Below are 17,948 nucleotides of genomic sequence, written 5' to 3' on the forward strand. Positions count from 1 at the left end.
TGACTGTGTAGGCGCCAAGTGGCATTTAAATGAAAAAGAATCATAGCCACTCAATTTAAAGTCAATTTAATTCCTTAACAACGAATCATAATAATAGATTATTTACAATACAAATAAAATCGAAAAAAACTCGATTAGTAACGAATTTTAAGCCATGGGATCGAAATCCCTACTTCTTTTCATGTAATAAGCTTCCATTTCTTCTTCCGAAGGTTTCTTCACTTCGTACATACTGTTGTATTTTCGTTTACGGTCATCAATTTCTGTATACTTCGACTTTTCTTCTTTCAGCAAGGCCTAGAAAATTCAATTCACATTATAAAAATATTTTTTATAAATTACGAGAGTTAAAAAATATATATATTTACCGTTTTCAATTTCTTATCATCAATTCCTTCTTTAGATTCTTTCGTTTTCTTTTTCTTCATTTTCTTCTGCTTCTTCTTCTTCTTCTTTTTACTTGTATCTTCTTCAGACTGCGAAAATATGAATAAATTATATTCAGTTCATTAGAAAAGAAAAACATACTACAAATCGATTAAGATTACTTACATCAGATGAAGACGACGACGAAGATGATGAAGAACCCGAAGAAGACGACGATGACGATTCGCTAGACGGCTTCGTTTCTTTTTTCGAAAAAGCAGAAGAAGACGGATCGGTAGTAATGGCGGGAGCATTTTTACCAGCTTCTCCAGTGCAGTACGAATTTTTAATAAGGCTGTGGCAACATTTGTATCCCCATTCACCATTTGACCAAAATGAGCCCCAGACAGATGTGTGGTTAAGAGGATGAACATCTTCTTCGTATCTCGAGACAACTTTAAGTTTTTCTTCTCCCTGAATTTAATACGAAATATAAATTAAGTAAAAATATCTCAAGCGTGATTGATTACTTCTGATTAAAAGAATAACTTACTTTCACTAATTTCCCGTATCTGGTATACTCTCTGTATTCTTCGGTTTGCGCTAACAACAGTTCTTTCGGTGGAACTTTCAAATGTTCTTCACCACCATATTTTTCTAGGACCTTTTCTTGTACTCGGTGCTTAAATTCGTTTTTCTTTTCTTCGTATTCTTTTTTGAGAAGTTCCAATTTGGTTGGTTCAGCTAGTAAATGTACATCGACACCTTTTTCAAAAGCTTCCCAAGCGAATAGTTGAGCGGTTGCGTGTTTCTGAGTATCTCCGGTAAAACGGACAAAATTTTCGCCAGCGTAGTCCACTCTGCGAATGAATTTCATTAGAAATTGCACATATGTACATAGGTAAAGGAGCTACACTAGGTTTAGTAATACTCACTCTTCGGGATCTTTGTTAATATGAGGATTATCTCTCATAGATCTCGTCTTAGGATCATAAAAGGCAGAACCGAGGTCCAGATTACGGAGATATTTCGCCGTATCTTCTCGTATTCTCAAGTTACGAACGGTAATTCGCTGTTTACTGTCTACTTTCGTACCAGGCATATCGAAATCATCTACATATTTATCTTCATCTTCTTCTTCATCGTCAACCTCCTCTTCTTCGTTATTTTCACCCTGTATTAAAACGAACGATGAGTAAAGTATGTAAAATGGGTCAACGGATGTGTTAACAAGTCGTACGTACTTCTTTAGTTTCTTTACTTAATTTTTCAGCTCTGAGTTGTCGTTTGGCTTCTTCTATCTTTTGATAATGTTCGACGATGGTTTTATGTTGAGATGGATCGTAACCAGCCCAACGATCTCGTTTTCCATCATAACTTTGATTCAATACAGGTTGGACGAATTCGTCAGGAGCGATTTGAGAATTGGTGAATCTGGCTGGTCTAGCTCGAGGTCTTTCCATACAGTCTTTACGTTTATGCGTCATTGCACCGCAATTTTCACACGCACCTTTGCGCCATTTCTTAGCTTTGGACTCCTAGAAAATAATTAGTCACAAATATTCAGTAAGTTATGTCAATACCTATTTACGTGAAATGAAACTTTGTTTACAAACACATACTTCATTAACGCCACGTTTGTACCATTCATCGATACCAGCGTATTGGGGTACATTGTCGGGTTGAATACGTTGATGTTTAAGCGTTGGTCCTCTGGAACCATAATACCATGGAGTAGACGATATATACTGTGGAATATGTGGATTGATGTCTTTTCCTTCTTCATCGACGGCAGCTGGAGCTGTACCCGCCTAAAGCACAATAAACGTAAAGTTACAGATTAAGATACCAACATAAAACATAAATTTCACATCTTCTGAAGATGGAATGAAATGGTGCTTCAAAGCTTACCTTACGAGCTTCCTCTAATTCTTTAGCTTTTCTCCAATCTTCGCGAGATTTTTTCTTAGGTTCATCTTCAGCTATTTCTGATTTTGATTTGATAACTTCGGAAACAATCACGTTTTTATGGAATGATGCCATGCTTGGAAGTTTATATTTAAAACACTTACTACTTGGGCATTATATCTACGACTAATAGGCAAACTTTAAACGAATTTAATTAGATTTTACGTTGGAAATGACAACTAATGGCACAATTTTCCATAAATTTATCAATTTCTACTGTGCTTATCACAGGATTTCACCATTGACGAAATTTTGAGTGTTTACAAGTTCCTGAATGATTCGACGCATATTTCGAAAAAAAACAGCAGCTGATGAATTAAAATTGCCATCCTTATTGCACCTCATCACGAAAATTCACCACACCAAAAGAGATAAATAAAACAAAAATGCCACGAAAAACACGTAAAAACACAAACAAGACTCGGTGGGGGTGTTTTCTAGTGTTTTCCAAACAAATGGAGAACCCATTGTTGTTTCGTTATCAAAAATTCTGTTGTTAATTTGATAATAATGTTTCGCTTCGCGATATTCACTTTTTTTGTTCAATTTTAATTATTTAAGTAAGTTTTTAATTAAAGAAGAAAGATGAACGTGATTACAGCTGTCAAGAATTACATATCGATGATGACCGAAGACAGTGGACCCGGCATGAAAGTACTTTTAATGGATAAAGAAACTGTAACGTATCCTTTTTATCAGAGCTTCTGACCATTTAGCAGATGGTTTCCGATCATTTTGAATAAATATGATGATGTTCTTTTACAGACCAGTATCGTCAGCATGGTTTACAGCCAGTCTGAAATTTTACAAAGAGAAATATATTTATTCGAGAGGATCGACATGATAGCAAATAGTGAAACGATGAAACATCTCAAATGCATCGTGTTTCTTCGACCGACTCGAGAAAATATTACGTTATTGTCCAGGGAGCTACGAAGTCCTCGTTACGGAGTGTATTATATATGTAAGTTGAACTTCAACGTTTGACAAATCTAAATTTTATCGTCACATCCTCGCTATATGTGTTTTCAATAACTTTCGAATGCTCAAATTGCAGATATGAGTAATATAATCGCCAAAGCTGATGTTAAAGTTTTAGCTGAAAACGACGAACAAGAGGTTGTCCGAGAATTACAGGAGTTTTACGCTGATTATTTAGCTGTTTCGCCACATTTATTTTCATTCAACATACCAGTTTGCGTACAAGGTACATCGAAAAATAATTACACTTCGAGTGTTTTTATGGCTCAACTAACGATCATGATATCCATTAGGTAACAGCTGGGATCCTGTTCAGCTTCAACGTTGCACCCAAGGATTAATAGCTGTTCTATTATCGTTGGAAAAAGTACCTGTTATTCGTTATCAAGGGTTTTCCGAACTAGCACGAAGATTAGCGGAAAGAGTTAATGTAATACCGGAAATTCATACGTATTCATTTTGATTCATCATTTTTCAAGCGTTTAAACACTGACTTGATATTTCAGGACGTAGTTCATAAAGAAGACCGTCTTTTTAGTTTGAGAAATGAAGTCCCTACCGTCCTACTGATTCTAGACAGACGCGAAGATCCTATTACTCCTTTACTTACGCAGGTGAAAATCATCTCGTTTGATATCGCCGTGTCTCGAGTATTATTGGTAATATTTTGGTCATTTTTATAGTGGACTTATCAAGCAATGGTTCACGAACTTTTTACCATCAATAATAACCGAGTGGATTTACGCCACGTTGAAGGCATATCGAAAGAATTACAAGAAGTTCTATTATCGCCCTTACAAGATGAATTTTATGCACAAGTGAGCTAATGTTTTTAATTGGTGATTTGTATTTGCAAAATTATATATTCTTACGTATTCCGGTTACAGAATATGTTTAAAAATTACGGAGAAATAGGCCAAACCATTAAAGGTCTAATGGACGAATATCAAGTGAAAGCAAAAAGTCACCAAAAGCTAGAAAGTATCGGAGATATGAAAAATTTCATCGAAAATTATCCCCAGTTCAAGGTATTTACGAGCCAAGTTCAACTTTTTGTCAACTTTTCACGAGTTTTGTTCACTTGTAAAATAAATATACCCATGTTGCAGAAAATGTCCGGTACCGTAGCAAAACACGTTACTATTGTCGGTGAATTATCAAACGCCGTAGCGAAACATCATCTATTAGAAGTTTCCGAAATAGAACAACAAATCACGTGTCAAAATCAACACGCGCAGCAATTACAAGTATGTAGATGATATTTCTGCTAACGTGACCGAATTTCATTTAATCTATACGATGTTTTACCTCGTTAGAAAATCAAGACGATATTGTCCGCTGGTAAAATTCGTCATGAAGAAGCTGCCAAATTGGTCATGTTATACGCATTAAGGTACGGAACACATCCAAATAACCATATCAATGGTTTATTAACCATGTTATCTAATGAATTGGGAGTTTCCCAGCGTTGGATTCAGGTAAATTTCTCAATTCTCGGTATTAGCCTACGATTCGTTATCCGCGTTTTTATTAATTGGACTTTCATTGATACAGTTGATTCATAAAGTTATCGAATATGGTAGTAAACAATCCCATCTGAATGATAATTTTGGCACACAAGAAGCAGTTATACAAATTACCAAACGGATTTTTAAAGTGAGTATGCAATACATGGGAGAAGAATTGCCGCTTGATTATTTGAATAAAATGATAAAAATGTAACAATTTCAGGATCTACAAGGCGTTGAAAATATTTACACTCAGCATACTCCATTACTGAAAGAAACGGTCGAAGATCTTCTCAGAGGAAAGCTGAAAGAGAACAATTTTCCATTTCTTAATTCATTTGACATTCCTAACACTAGGTAAAATTGAATGATGATTTTCATTCGATGATGAATTGCAAAATTTTTGTAACTGTTAGGTTCTTATTTTATTATTTTTTTTTACAGACCGTCTGATGTTATAGTGTTTATTGTTGGTGGCACTACGTACGAAGAATCTTTAGCAATACACCAGTTAAATTGTACATTCCCTAACGCTAGAATAATTCTGGGTGGATCAATGATACATAACTCGACTTCATTTTTGAAAGAAGTAGAATCGGCCATCGTCGATACTTCGCAATCTAGTTCTACGAGTAGATCTCATATTCTTCGTAACATAAAGCGTTCCTAATATTTACGGTTTAATCATCGTATTATTTGAATATATATATACCATGCTGTTTTATTCGAACAATGTTTTAGCCTGTAGCTGTATTTTTATTTTTGCTTTGTTATTTATTGTTTTTTTCTTTTGTACGCTTATGAAATACAGTTTTTCTTTTGAATTTGCGTGTTGAAATTTCCAGAGATTTCAAAGCATAAGTTCGTTGTAGGAGTAATAATTTTTGGAATACGTTTACGTACATACTCGTAATTATGTCGATTGATCTAGTCTGCTGGGCTATCTTATCTTATGAGACAAGTAGGTGTCTGTTCAGTTTCCAATGATAGGTACGTCGCGTCGTCGTTGAAACGAGCCCTTTCCTGAAACTAGTCAGAGCACAACCCAGAATAATGTTCGTTTCAGAGAGAATCTTTTCATCGCATCTTTCAAGGGAACCTCTTGAGGTGTAACACTCCGATTTGAACGGGACTGCGATTTTTGGAAAGAGCATAGTCTAAAACCCCCAAAACCAAATTTTCAGCTGCCCAAGTTCATTTTTCGATTTTTGGCGAATTTTTGAAAATTCAAAATTGACTGTTTTTGGCGATTTATGCTTTTTTAAAAAAAGTATGTACTTGATCAATAAAAATGGTTAAAATAAGTCCCACAACAAATATTAATTACCAAATCCAAATTTCACCATTTCCAACCATTCGGGAGCCTCCAGCGCGATTTTTCAATTTCTCCAGAATTTTGAATTTGCTCCAGAAGGCGTGAATATGAAGTTGGGCAGCTAAAAATCGAGTTGTATATTACACTCGACTTGTTTAACGAGTTTATCCACATTTGAGCTGATTTTGAAAGTGACACCTCAACAGTGGTTTTTTGACCAGATTTTTTCAAAATTAAAAAATCCAAATATTCAAAAGATAACCGTTTGTGAGGAAATTTTTGAAGTTTGCGTCATCGTTGTATTTCTTTTAGAACTAACCCCCCGAGCGCAAATTCTACCATTTCCAGCCGTTTTGGAGCGAGAGTGACACCTCAAAAAACCACTCTTGAGGTGTCACTCTCAAAATCGGCTCAAACGTGGATAAACTCGTTAAACAAGTCGAGTGTAATTATACAACTCGATTTTTAGCTGCCCAACTTCATATTCACGCCTTCTGGAGCAAATTCAAAATTCTGGAGAAATTGAAAAATCGCGCTGAAGGCTCCCGAATGGCTGGAAATGGTGAAATTTGTATTTGGTAATTAATATTTATTTTGTTTTGGAACTTATTTTGACCATTTTTATTGATCAAGTACATACTTTTTTTAAAAACAGCATAAATCGCCAAAAACAGTCAATTTTGAATTTTCAAAAATTCGCCAAAAATCGAAAAATGAACTTGGGCAGCTGAAAATTTGGTTTTGGGGGTTTTAGACTATGCTATTTCCAAAAATCGCGGCTCCGTTCAAATCGGAGTGTGACACTTCAAGAGGTTCCCTAGCTCAGTACTCACAGTCAAAACATCTCATTTGAAAATTTTCAAAGTCCAGAGCAACTCTCTTATCAGCTTTGGTAGACTGGAAGGTAAGTTGGTTGGAAAATCGAGGGATGTACAGGAGGTCCTGGGTTCAATTCTGACCTCAAGTGGAAAATTTGTTTAGGTGTTTCAAAATTTTTTGCAAAGAATTTCTCAATTCTTATCCTGCAGCTTGCAGGGAAGCATGCTAAATTCAATCGTCAAGTCACATAATGTATTATATTTTAATTTTTTATATTCACTGCTAAGAAAACCAGTAACAAGTAGGTAGGTACAATGGTACATTTTGTTATTTGACGCAAGGGATGTGAACTGCATGGTCAGTTAGTCACCCACTGGGCATTGGTATAACCTTTGAGGAAGGAGATTTTGAAGCTCACCAGAGTTCTTTGTTCTCTGGGAAATTTTCTCATTAAAACAATTGAGGGGTGGATAAACGTAACTGTCAGACTTCCTTTGTACTCTAAAACTCAAAAAATTCCCCCTTTTTTCAGGTAAGTTTCTTCATACTTACGAAGGAGAAATATTGAAAAAAATCAACTTTATTAAGTGTAATTATTGCCTATAAGAAGTTAGGTAGGTGTATTTTCTTCAATTAATATTTTTGTATCTACCTATTATTCTTTTCATGTTCGAGTAGGTATAACTTCATGTAGAATACCTACATAAATCGCTTAACTATGGCCTATCCCTGTAATGTGTTCCTTTATTAACCGATTTTTTCACTTGGAAACAGAAAGGTTACAACCTACAATAATTTTAGACTCAAAAATCAACTCAGACACCAATTTAAGTAGCTACATTCCATCTGGATGCTGCAATTAAACCGTAAACACTCGTTAATTATGCGCATAAACTACTCACTTAAAGCATCGTACACCTACGTAGGTACTCGAATCAGCTCGTTATAATTTATTGTTTCCATTTCAAATGCTGCAAAAGCCATATCACTATAATACGTTCACCTTCAGCTTCATCATTCATTCATTTTATTTTAAAGTTGGTAAACATCGTACCTATATACATGTATACGTTTAACTCTGAGTAGGTAGGCTACTTTTTGGCATGCATACGAGCTTCTCGATTGTTTAGATAACAATAGATGAAAGAAAATGTATCAAGATGTCATTCTTTTACTGTTTCTCGCTTTTATTTAAACACAAAGATATACGTAGTATGTGTTACTGGATGCTATATTTAGGCTCTTTACTCCCAAATATCACTTAACTGGTCGTTAAAACTTGAAAGTGTAACACCCTCGCTTTATTGTTTCTTTATTCTCATCTCGTCATATGCACATGGTTAACAAGGAACACGTAAAATCATGAAGGAGTAGTTCGATCGTCTTATTGTAAAAGTGCGTTTTGTTATTCTGATTTTTGAGATATTTTTTCATCTTAAAAGTTAAATAAAATGTGTAATTGCCCGAAAAAATGTGATTTTTAAAATTTAATACAAGTTTGAAAATGTGATCTGTAAAGCTTTAAAAAAATTAGCATGAATTTTATTATTAAATTCTTCGCGTTTGTAATATGTTTCCTAATCAACTTAGGTAAGTTTTTTTCCTGCCTATTTGTTAATTTTTTTCGGATGTTTATCTCCATCATGTAAAAATTTGCTTCAGTCTATGTGAATTTATTGGAAGTGGATGTGCAAATTTCCGAGAATGTGGAAGCTGGAGGAAATGCAACATTACGTTGCCTATTCAACTGCGACGTCAAAGAGATTGTTACCCTGAAATGGTACCGAGGCAATCGTGAATTTTATCGATATATGCCCAGTACTTACCCATCAGTTAGTGTGTTTCCTTTTACGGTCGGTGGAATAGACGTAGACGTGAGTAAGATAATTTTTCACCTATATTGTCATTAGGTAACTGAATCATCGTGCAAAATTTACTCAATACCTGCCTAAGTGCCTTTAAAATCGTCGTGTGAAATATCTCAATTAGATATAGTCTTAATAGAGTTGTAAAAATTAAAATAATAACTGCTCCGAATGTTACCCAAGTTATAACACGTTATAATTAATTATTGCTCGATTACAATTGTTTCAAAATTTTTCGAAATTTAGCTACGAAATTCCAATGCTACTCAAGTAACTCTACGTAACGTATCCGAACTTTTATCCGGCCAATTTACTTGCGAAGTTACCGCCGGACAAAATTTAACAACTGTGTCCGCTTACTCGACTTTGCACGTTTATGGTGAGTGACTCATCAGAGTATCATACTTAGTTCTAAATAAGTTTTTATATTATAATTATAATACACGTATTATTAATTATCACGTATTCGTAAATAGCACCGAATAAAAATTGTATTATTCTATATAAGAAGAAGAACTCGTTTACTTACACGCGTTTTAATCAACTCGTAATTAATTTGCGAGTAAAAAATAATGTATTTTTATTCGTTTAAATTAAGGGTAATTAAAAACACATTTATAAATTATCGCGTACCATGTCATAGGCTGCATGCGATCTTACTAATTAAATGCCTACTTGTTTTAAATGAGTTGCATAAGCGTCAGTTGTCTGGGGGAGAAGTCAGTTGACCTATGCAGAATGCAAATGAACGAATGTTTTTGATATTCGAGTTTAAATTCAATTTTTTGAAATTTCATTTCACTCTGTAGATCATGCAGTATATGCGAAACCGATAATCAAATACGATGTTGCTCGACAACAGATATCTTGTTCCGGTATCCAAGTTCGCCATCCGGTTAAGAGATTCTCGACTGTATTTTACGTTGATAACGATAAAGTAATTATTATTTTTTTCGAGATAAGTTCTTATTAATTGAAACGCATTCCTCTTCTCTCTCGAATGAGAAATTAAACAGTGTAAACAATTTTATACATGCGCATATATAAACTTTTTATTGTTCGCAGATTAGCCAAAGCAATGTTACATATGATAATAATAGCACGGTAATATTAAATACGCAAAGTTTATTAGACTGGAACAATGGAAAATCAAAAGTGATTCGATGCGAAGTAGATTTACCAGGAACTACTCCAACCAGTAGTGATGAAGTAATCGTGCAGACTGATACGAGTACGAGTAAATTTTTCTCCGTTAATTTGCAATTTTATTTTTAATAGGAAGTTCGGTGACTTGCTCGGAAGCTTAGTCATAGTGTTGGTGTAGGAAGAAGTAGGAATCAGAATTGAGGGTGGAATATGAGTTGGACATTTATCAGGTGCAGGGCAAATGGCTGTAAATGAACTATCCCTCAGGGATTTTTATGAAAAGTGATCTAGATTGCAGTCTTTGGGCCACATTCTCGTACACCAAAATTTCAGCTGCCTAGCTGTTTTGAGTTTGAAGCTTGTACCTACTTTTTAAACAAGGGTTGGGAATTTTAAAACTACGAAAATATTCGAGAATTCGCAGCTGCTTTCGAAAGACTTGGATGTAAAAAATAATAGCACCGTCGGATCCATCAAATCCACGCTGAGTGTACAGAGTGTTCCGTAACGTTTGTTGAATAATTTGTCTGATATCACAGCAACTCGAGCTACTTGAATGTAAATGGGCTTGCCAATCGTAAACTTTGAAGGGGAAAAAGATATCTAGAATCGATTCCAATTTCTTAAAGAACCACTCAGCACTCACGATTATTGAGGTCCAAAACTTACGGAATAAATGTATCTCAGGGGTACCAACACACCACCCAAAGTTCATTCCAAGATGCCTCGAGGGTCGATTCACTCACTTTATCCACCTTATGGCCTTTTAAGAAAAAGTTACTTATGCCTTTTTTCAAGACGAATTTCTGCTGATTTTCCATCCCTTTCTCTTTCTATTCATGAATTGAAAATTTTAATTACTGCCCCCCACCCTCGCCAGCGATAAACTTCATCACAAGAAAAATTTCATTGGTTGTAAAATCACAACTTTACGTTGTTCCGAGCTAGTTGCCTAATCATACTATCATTTAAAAAGTTCACCTCGCACGAGATGTTGAGGTTATGAATGATAATTAATTTCATTTTTTGTATTTTCAGGTGATACCATTGCTGTACTACCGTCCACAGTTTTTATTTTCATTGGGTGTATTTTAAGAAATTCATTCAGCTTATTTTAATCGAGTTGTTTACTGTATCTAATTAATGAATTTTTGGTACGTAAGTAAATTTTGTGATAATAAATGATGCATTTTATATACATTCCTAGCTACTTTGATTAGATCTACATATCATCGATGCATAATAATTTTTTCAATTATAAAGATTACCTGTGCAATTTTTATGAAAATCACTTTTTCAATAAAAAAAAAATGCCTCATTGGTAAGGTAATGCTTATCCCAGAATAAGAAGTACGACGACGACTGAATTGTGAATAAATGTCAATATAACAATACCTACCTATACCTATTTACAATTTTACATATTCCAACTAATGGCTTTGAAGCGTCCAAATAATACTAAAGTTATTTAATTCAGATTTTAAAATACACAAGTTACGAATGAGTTTAGCTCAAATGATTTTCATAGCCTTCAATATAATTCAAAAAAAAAAACAAAAATAGAAATAAAATTCGTTTTATTATTATTTACCTACCATTACCACATTGAAAAATAATATCTAGTTTGGTAAATGTAACCAGAAACATAAAATTTAGCAAAAGGCGAGTCTGTCTGGTACAATTATAATATTTTATGGAACAAATTATTAACAATCTATTATTTCTGTCGGCGACACATTGTCTTTGAAAAAAATAAATTCTCAAAAAGTAGGTAGATAATTTGGCAAGCATCCATTCCTTTTGGAGTCACTTGTTTAGACGGCAGTTAAGAATTGTCATTGTTAATTAAGTATTTAAACTGTCTTTTTATAGAAATACTAAATTAAAAACGAAAGTAAAAATGTCGTAGTAAAAATGTTATTTTCAAGTATACCTTATCTAGTTAAGTAAACTGAATTTGGAAACTTTTTCTATAGTATTATGTAGAAGGACTGTAAGTGAGGGAAAAAATCAGAAAATTTTTGGCAAATTTCGAATGCTCTGCATACTTTTAGATTTATATTGTCCTAAGAGTACAATGTTTATAATTTAAAATCCGACTTTTAATGGGTTTCAAATTATTAAAACGAAATTTATTGGAAAAAACATCAAAATAACATGCGTTACAAATTTTGAATTAATTTCCGAGTGATTTTTAATTAATTTTCTGACAGATTTGAGTTGAATTATGATAATACCTTAATACCTACTGAAAAATTTCAGGAGGGGAATTTCTCCATAGGTACTTTGAGTGTATTTACAGACAATTTTTGCATCTCATTGTCGTTTTGAATTCGTAGAGTAATTTAAAATAAATTTTCAGCCGATTTTCTGGAGAATTTTCACTTTATTGAAACAGTTTTTGAACCATTTTAACTCGATTTTAAAATAATTTTACATTTGTTCCTTTCCAAATAATGGGAGGTTTTACCATTTTTAAACAATTTTGTTCGTATTTAATCATTTTAAATTAATTTTTTGAGCACTTTATAATTCGCATTAATTTCTTCATAATTGGAAGAATATTTCATAATTTTTTATTTATTTTTGAATCGGTTCCTAATTTTGAATCGATTTTAAATGATTTTATACACACAAAGAATTCCATATGTACATATAGGTACTCGTAGTCGTAAGTTTAAGAATTTCTTCTGATTTTGAGCAGGGGATTTCAGAAAGATTTTTCAATTTCATACAAAATTCTATAAAAATCTTGTAAGTACATATTCATTTTTGACCATTTTTGAAATAATTTTCCAAATTTAAATATGATTTTTATTTTATTTTTATGTGATACTTCGAACCGATTTTTTTCGCGATTACTGAAATATTTTCGATGTTGAATAGATCTTCACATCGTTTTCAGGTTCTATAAAAATTTTTTGTGAGATTTTAGATCATGTTTCCTCAATTTTGAATGGTAATACAGATATATAGGTACGTGTTAGTCAGCGATTCACTTTTCTCAACTTTACCTATTTACTTTTTGAATTTCTACATAAAATGGATCAAATCAATAGATCAACGTACCATATATCCGCATATGAATAACAATAATTAACACTTTGTGTATGAGTACCTATTTTTCTAATCAATCCATATCATCAGGAAAACAAACTAATCACTTATTTCATGCACGTTTGATTTGTTTGGGTATATCGTATTGGGAGCAATGAGAAATTATGAAATTAATATCGATTAACGGTTCTCAGAAGATAATAATTGAGATGACACGTGTTTCATTTATTGACCACTTTACACGATACGATTACCTTGTAAATAGCAATTCAATGAACCACGACGACTAATATTTAAATTATTATCAACCATTTACGTCAATGCACCTACCTCGGATACGTACATTCACTCTTTAGTGTGATAAATCATATACGTAGAGAAGGCCTTCTTCCAGGAAATCTGCCATCCTCAAAGAATTTAACCAAACTAATTCTGTTCTGATAAACAAGGTTCATATACTGAAGCCCAATGTACCAATGTTTCAGTAATTGGTGGTACCTATTGCATAAAATGGCTAATTCTACCTGTTAAGAATATCAACATAATGCTGCTAAATTACAGAGTAAACTTGCGAATGTTTGTGGTTACACAGAAGCCGTCCACTCGTTGAACGTGTGCGTCGCTCAACGAGCACACGATCTCAATCTTAATTTATTTACATAGGTTTATAGGTATACTAACTAATAAGACCTACCATCAATGAACTTTCTATTTAACGCGTCAACAGAGTTTATTTACCTACGTGTTATAAATATGCCTATTATAGGTACTCGATAGTTTCTTATATATCTGCTTATATCATACAAAATTTTCATATCTTTCTTTATTTTACCCATTATAGGTACGTTGATCGCTTATTTTTTTTACTTTTAAATGCATTATTCATTTTCTAGCAGTTTGATTCATTCAAATATCTTTGCTGTGGTTCAATTACAATTCTTCCAAGATTAATTCGAGATACGCATCTGTTATCTCAATAGAAAAGTAATTTTACGCGAAATGATCATCATTACAAATTTCATTACTTACATTATACGTACATATTTATTATGTAAAACATGAAATCGGTCCATTTTTGCATAATACGAAAACTGCCTTGAACGCGTAAAGTAGGCAAATTTATTTACATCAATTTTCATCAACGAGCAACTCAGCTTTGACGTGGGGTAACGTTCGGAAGAAACATAATTTTTTACGTAGGTACCTATGTTGAAAAGTCAGTACAATGGTAAGTTGATACTCGGTTCAATTTTAAAAATAAAAATGATTCTTAATTTCAAGAATGATTGTAATATCTTAACAATGTTTCATTATTGTTTCTTTAATCGATATAAATGATATACAAGAAACTGAAACATGTTCGTGGTACTGGTATTGTTAATCCTAAAAAGTATCAATATTTTCGATCACTCTTGGGAACAAATTCATCGTGAAAAGAATAAGCTGACTAATATTTGTACGTGAAAAAGAAAAACAAGACTTTAGGAATTTTAATTAATAATAACCACGATTGGTAGATATCAATTACTTGAGCAGAGTTATCAATAAACTGAAAAATTTTCAATGTAGATATTGAAAGGAACTTACTTATGTGTATAGGTACCTACATAAAAGTAATAGTAAAGGTTCTTGGTATTTTATTATCAAGAGTAAGTGTATAAATTTCAATTTCTTCTACAGCTGCTATGAAAAGCAGGTCTAGGTAGTGAGTACTGATCGTGAGTACGCAAGGCCGAAGAAATGTTTTCATTAGAATAATACGATCATTTAAAATATGAGCATAATAAAATAAATAGATAACTTATACCATGTTTTATCTTTCGTGAACTTCCTCTAAAAATGTTTTTCACCAAAGCTTCTTTTGTGTATCATAAACATCCTGCATACGAGTTTGTTTGCGGCTTATTATAGTATGGTTATTCGTTTGATTTCTTTCGATGCATAATACGATAATAATCTGCAACAAATTGATAATTCGTCTCCTTGAAGCGATTCTTGTATTTTTGAGCATTCATTGGCACAAACAGGTGCACTAAATGATTGCTTTACGTGGTTATACAAATTATTTATGCATTTCACGCTCGAATTGGTAGGTACTCAAGCTATGATTTTTTGATTTTTTTTTGCAACGAATTTTGTTACTTACTTACCTCCCAACTTACCTGTACCTATATGCTTAGTTTTTTGATCGAATTTCCTGAAGAAAAGATTGTTTTACTCTGGAAGAAGAGAAATTGCTCATTTTAAAATTTTATTGTACAGGTAGGTAATCCTTTTTTGGGAGAGGGGAAGAGGAGATGGATGATGATTAATGCATATGTAACGGATGTTAAGTTGAAAGATTCAAACTTACTCATAGACCAACTTCCTCAATTTTAAGGAAGAGCTTTCTTTTCTTAGGAAATTCTAAAAATTGGGTGTTTGTAATGTACCTAACTGTAAGCGATCTGGGTTGAGCTTCAACAGTTTTTTTGTTTTGAAAAATTGAAGAGCTCAATTTGGAAAAAAACTGTCAAATAATGTTGAAGAATCTGTCACAGACGGAGATTTCAAAAATCACCCAATTTCTTGTCCTACTTTCAAGTATGTATACTTACCTATATTATTCAAAAAAAAAAAAAATGGAAATACGAAGTTGATGAAAATGAGAACAATTACATAGCTATTTTTACAAGAGAAAAAAATTAGTTTAAAAAATCGTTCATAGCAATTTTTTTTCAAATAGGTACCTATAAGGGTGAAAAATTGAAAGTTTTTACATTTTTTAAGTAGGCACCTACTTTGTCGTTGTTATTGTTGCTTTTTAAACTGAATCCAACGACGAAGGGATAATATGTACAAAACATTGTATACAGTAGTTTTTTAAGTGCTGTTAATACATTTTCATTTGTGATAGTTTTTGAAAATCGACGTTGACTAGATGCAGAATATTGATTGGTCGCTATAAGGTGGTTTTTTAAATACGTATACATACTTTATCATCTATCTCAGGCGGTTTTTGAAAAACCTTGGATAAGTAGATGGCGAATCACAGCCATTAAATGGATTTATAAAATGTTTCAAATGTTCATAAAATTTGATTGAAAAACTTTCATAACTCATAATGTTGTTGTTGTCATTTTATACAGAATTAGATATGCATTTAAAGTAATTTTTGTAAAAAGACCTTAACTGTTTGGATGATCAAGCTCCCTAAAGCGGTTTTTCAAATACATATAAATAGTACCTACATTTATTTGTAGTCGTTTTTGACAAATAACGTTAGCTAAGTGGATAATCATGACTCATAACGTGGTTTTTGATAATTTTAGTTAGGTAGTAGGTACCTGTATCCCCACCTTATTTGATCATTTTTTTTTTTTTTAGTAATTTTTAGCCAGTTTTTTTTGTTATTGTATCTTTCTTAAAAGAAATTTTTTTCAATGTTTCATCAGTTTTTATGCGATTTTAACAAATTTTCGTACAACTTTTAAAGAATTTTATTCAATTTTGAACTAAGAATTGATACATTTCTAATTTAAAAGAAATAACCCGTAATTGCAATTTGCAGGAATGATCGTACCAATAACTTCATCCAATTGTTTGAAATATGTTTCGGTATTGTTATTAATAAATTCATTAAAATTAGAAAATTTGTGCATTAAAATGGTTATTAAAGATGAATCGAAAAATCCTAGTTCGTTGATGCTGATTTAAAATTTGTAAAAACATCAAGTTTTCCATCTCCTTTTTTTGAAATTTTGATTTGAATTAATCATTTTGAAAGCTCTAGGTAATTGAGCATGAATTGTTAAAATTGAAAAAGTGATCAGGCGTTTTTTTTGAACCAGAAAAAATGTTATCTCAAAATTTCCAACTTGCAAAATTGTTTGAACTGAACTAGTATTGATTTTTTTTAAATTACTCATCTGAAAAAAATGCTTTATATTTCAAAAAAATTTGATTGAAGCCGGTATTTTGAAAATTACTTTCGAAGAGTTCTATTGTGAAACTGTCGAAATTAAAGGCTCATTTTTATTTCAAAGCTGAACATTCAAGGTGGAAGTACCTACACCTGTTTGATCTGTTCACATTACAAAAAACTTTTAAAATGTCCCAAATATAAGTTAAAAATTTGAAAAAATTCCATCACTCAAAATCTTCTTTACTCTTCTCTTCTACATAAACTCAAAATGGGATCTCTACTTCGCTTGGGTTTAGGGAGGAACATAAACTGAAAATACAATTACCTATGTCAATATAACGCTTTTGCCAATTTTGAAAATGTCAGCAACTGGGGTGGACACCGAGAGCTAAAATTCATTTTCATTTAAGCAAAATAATACTTACATACAAAAAACAGTGATTACGTAGGTATTCTATGTAGAAGTACTTACCTACGTACCTAAAATAGCACAATTTCCTTGAAGGAAACTCGACTTTTAAAAAACGAGTGGGTAATGATGAGGATAAAATTTCGTTCAAATAAGTAGCCAAGTAATTACTTACCCATTTGTTTCAACGAAAAATAATTTCAAGTGTGCAAATATTGAACAAGACAGATGTCAAATAGGTACCTATTATTCAAATATTGCAAAACTCGCTGGTTTTAAAGAATGGCATAAACTACGTCAATGCTACCTGTGTAATGTCTGAGGAAGTGAGGATACCATATTTATGTATTTTTCATTGCGAATTTGTTCACTTGAAATTATTACAATCATCAATGAGAGTTTTCCTGTTATTTGAAGAATATTTTTGGTTGATTTGAGGAAATATACTTACTTACACCATACAAATATCTAGGTACTCGTACCTATGAAATCAATTTTTTTTTTAAATTACCCCTACCCTATCAAAAGAGCAAGATTTACCTTACGTTAGCGTTGCAGGTATTAGGTACTTAGATACCTACCAAGGAATTAAGCTAGAGGATGCGCCAAA

General features: G+C 32.6%; 3 protein-coding genes across 3 annotated transcripts; 2 read left to right on the forward strand and 1 right to left on the reverse strand.

The window, feature by feature from the left end:
- Positions 1-50: 50 nt before the first annotated feature.
- On the reverse strand, positions 51-2,604 carry Slu7 (Pre-mRNA-splicing factor Slu7). The gene is made up of 8 exons (XM_065353929.1): positions 2,278-2,604; positions 1,989-2,177; positions 1,611-1,904; positions 1,302-1,540; positions 920-1,226; positions 553-840; positions 369-476; positions 51-297 (listed from the first exon to the last, which is right to left on the reverse strand). The coding sequence occupies exons 1-8, from the start codon at positions 2,407-2,409 to the stop codon at positions 148-150; spliced, it is 1,707 nt and encodes a 568-aa protein (XP_065210001.1). The 5' UTR covers positions 2,410-2,604; the 3' UTR covers positions 51-147.
- A 184-nt stretch (positions 2,605-2,788) lies between these two features.
- On the forward strand, positions 2,789-5,647 carry Vps45 (vacuolar protein sorting 45). The gene is made up of 12 exons (XM_065353928.1): positions 2,789-3,012; positions 3,100-3,298; positions 3,392-3,541; positions 3,609-3,745; positions 3,822-3,929; positions 3,999-4,133; positions 4,203-4,343; positions 4,425-4,562; positions 4,632-4,793; positions 4,870-4,971; positions 5,047-5,180; positions 5,268-5,647. The coding sequence occupies exons 1-12, from the start codon at positions 2,920-2,922 to the stop codon at positions 5,491-5,493; spliced, it is 1,725 nt and encodes a 574-aa protein (XP_065210000.1). The 5' UTR covers positions 2,789-2,919; the 3' UTR covers positions 5,494-5,647.
- A 2,472-nt stretch (positions 5,648-8,119) lies between these two features.
- Positions 8,120-11,168, forward strand: LOC135840517 (uncharacterized). Its single transcript, XM_065357112.1, has 6 exons — positions 8,120-8,547; positions 8,620-8,831; positions 9,069-9,201; positions 9,632-9,759; positions 9,888-10,053; positions 11,007-11,168. Exons 1-6 carry the CDS (start codon positions 8,493-8,495, stop codon positions 11,084-11,086), a joined length of 774 nt encoding a protein of 257 aa, XP_065213184.1. The 5' UTR covers positions 8,120-8,492; the 3' UTR covers positions 11,087-11,168.
- Positions 11,169-17,948: the final 6,780 nt, after the last annotated feature.

Source organism: Planococcus citri, chromosome 3 (assembly GCF_950023065.1).
Source record: "Planococcus citri chromosome 3, ihPlaCitr1.1, whole genome shotgun sequence".
Lineage (NCBI taxonomy): Eukaryota > Metazoa > Arthropoda > Insecta > Hemiptera > Pseudococcidae > Planococcus > Planococcus citri.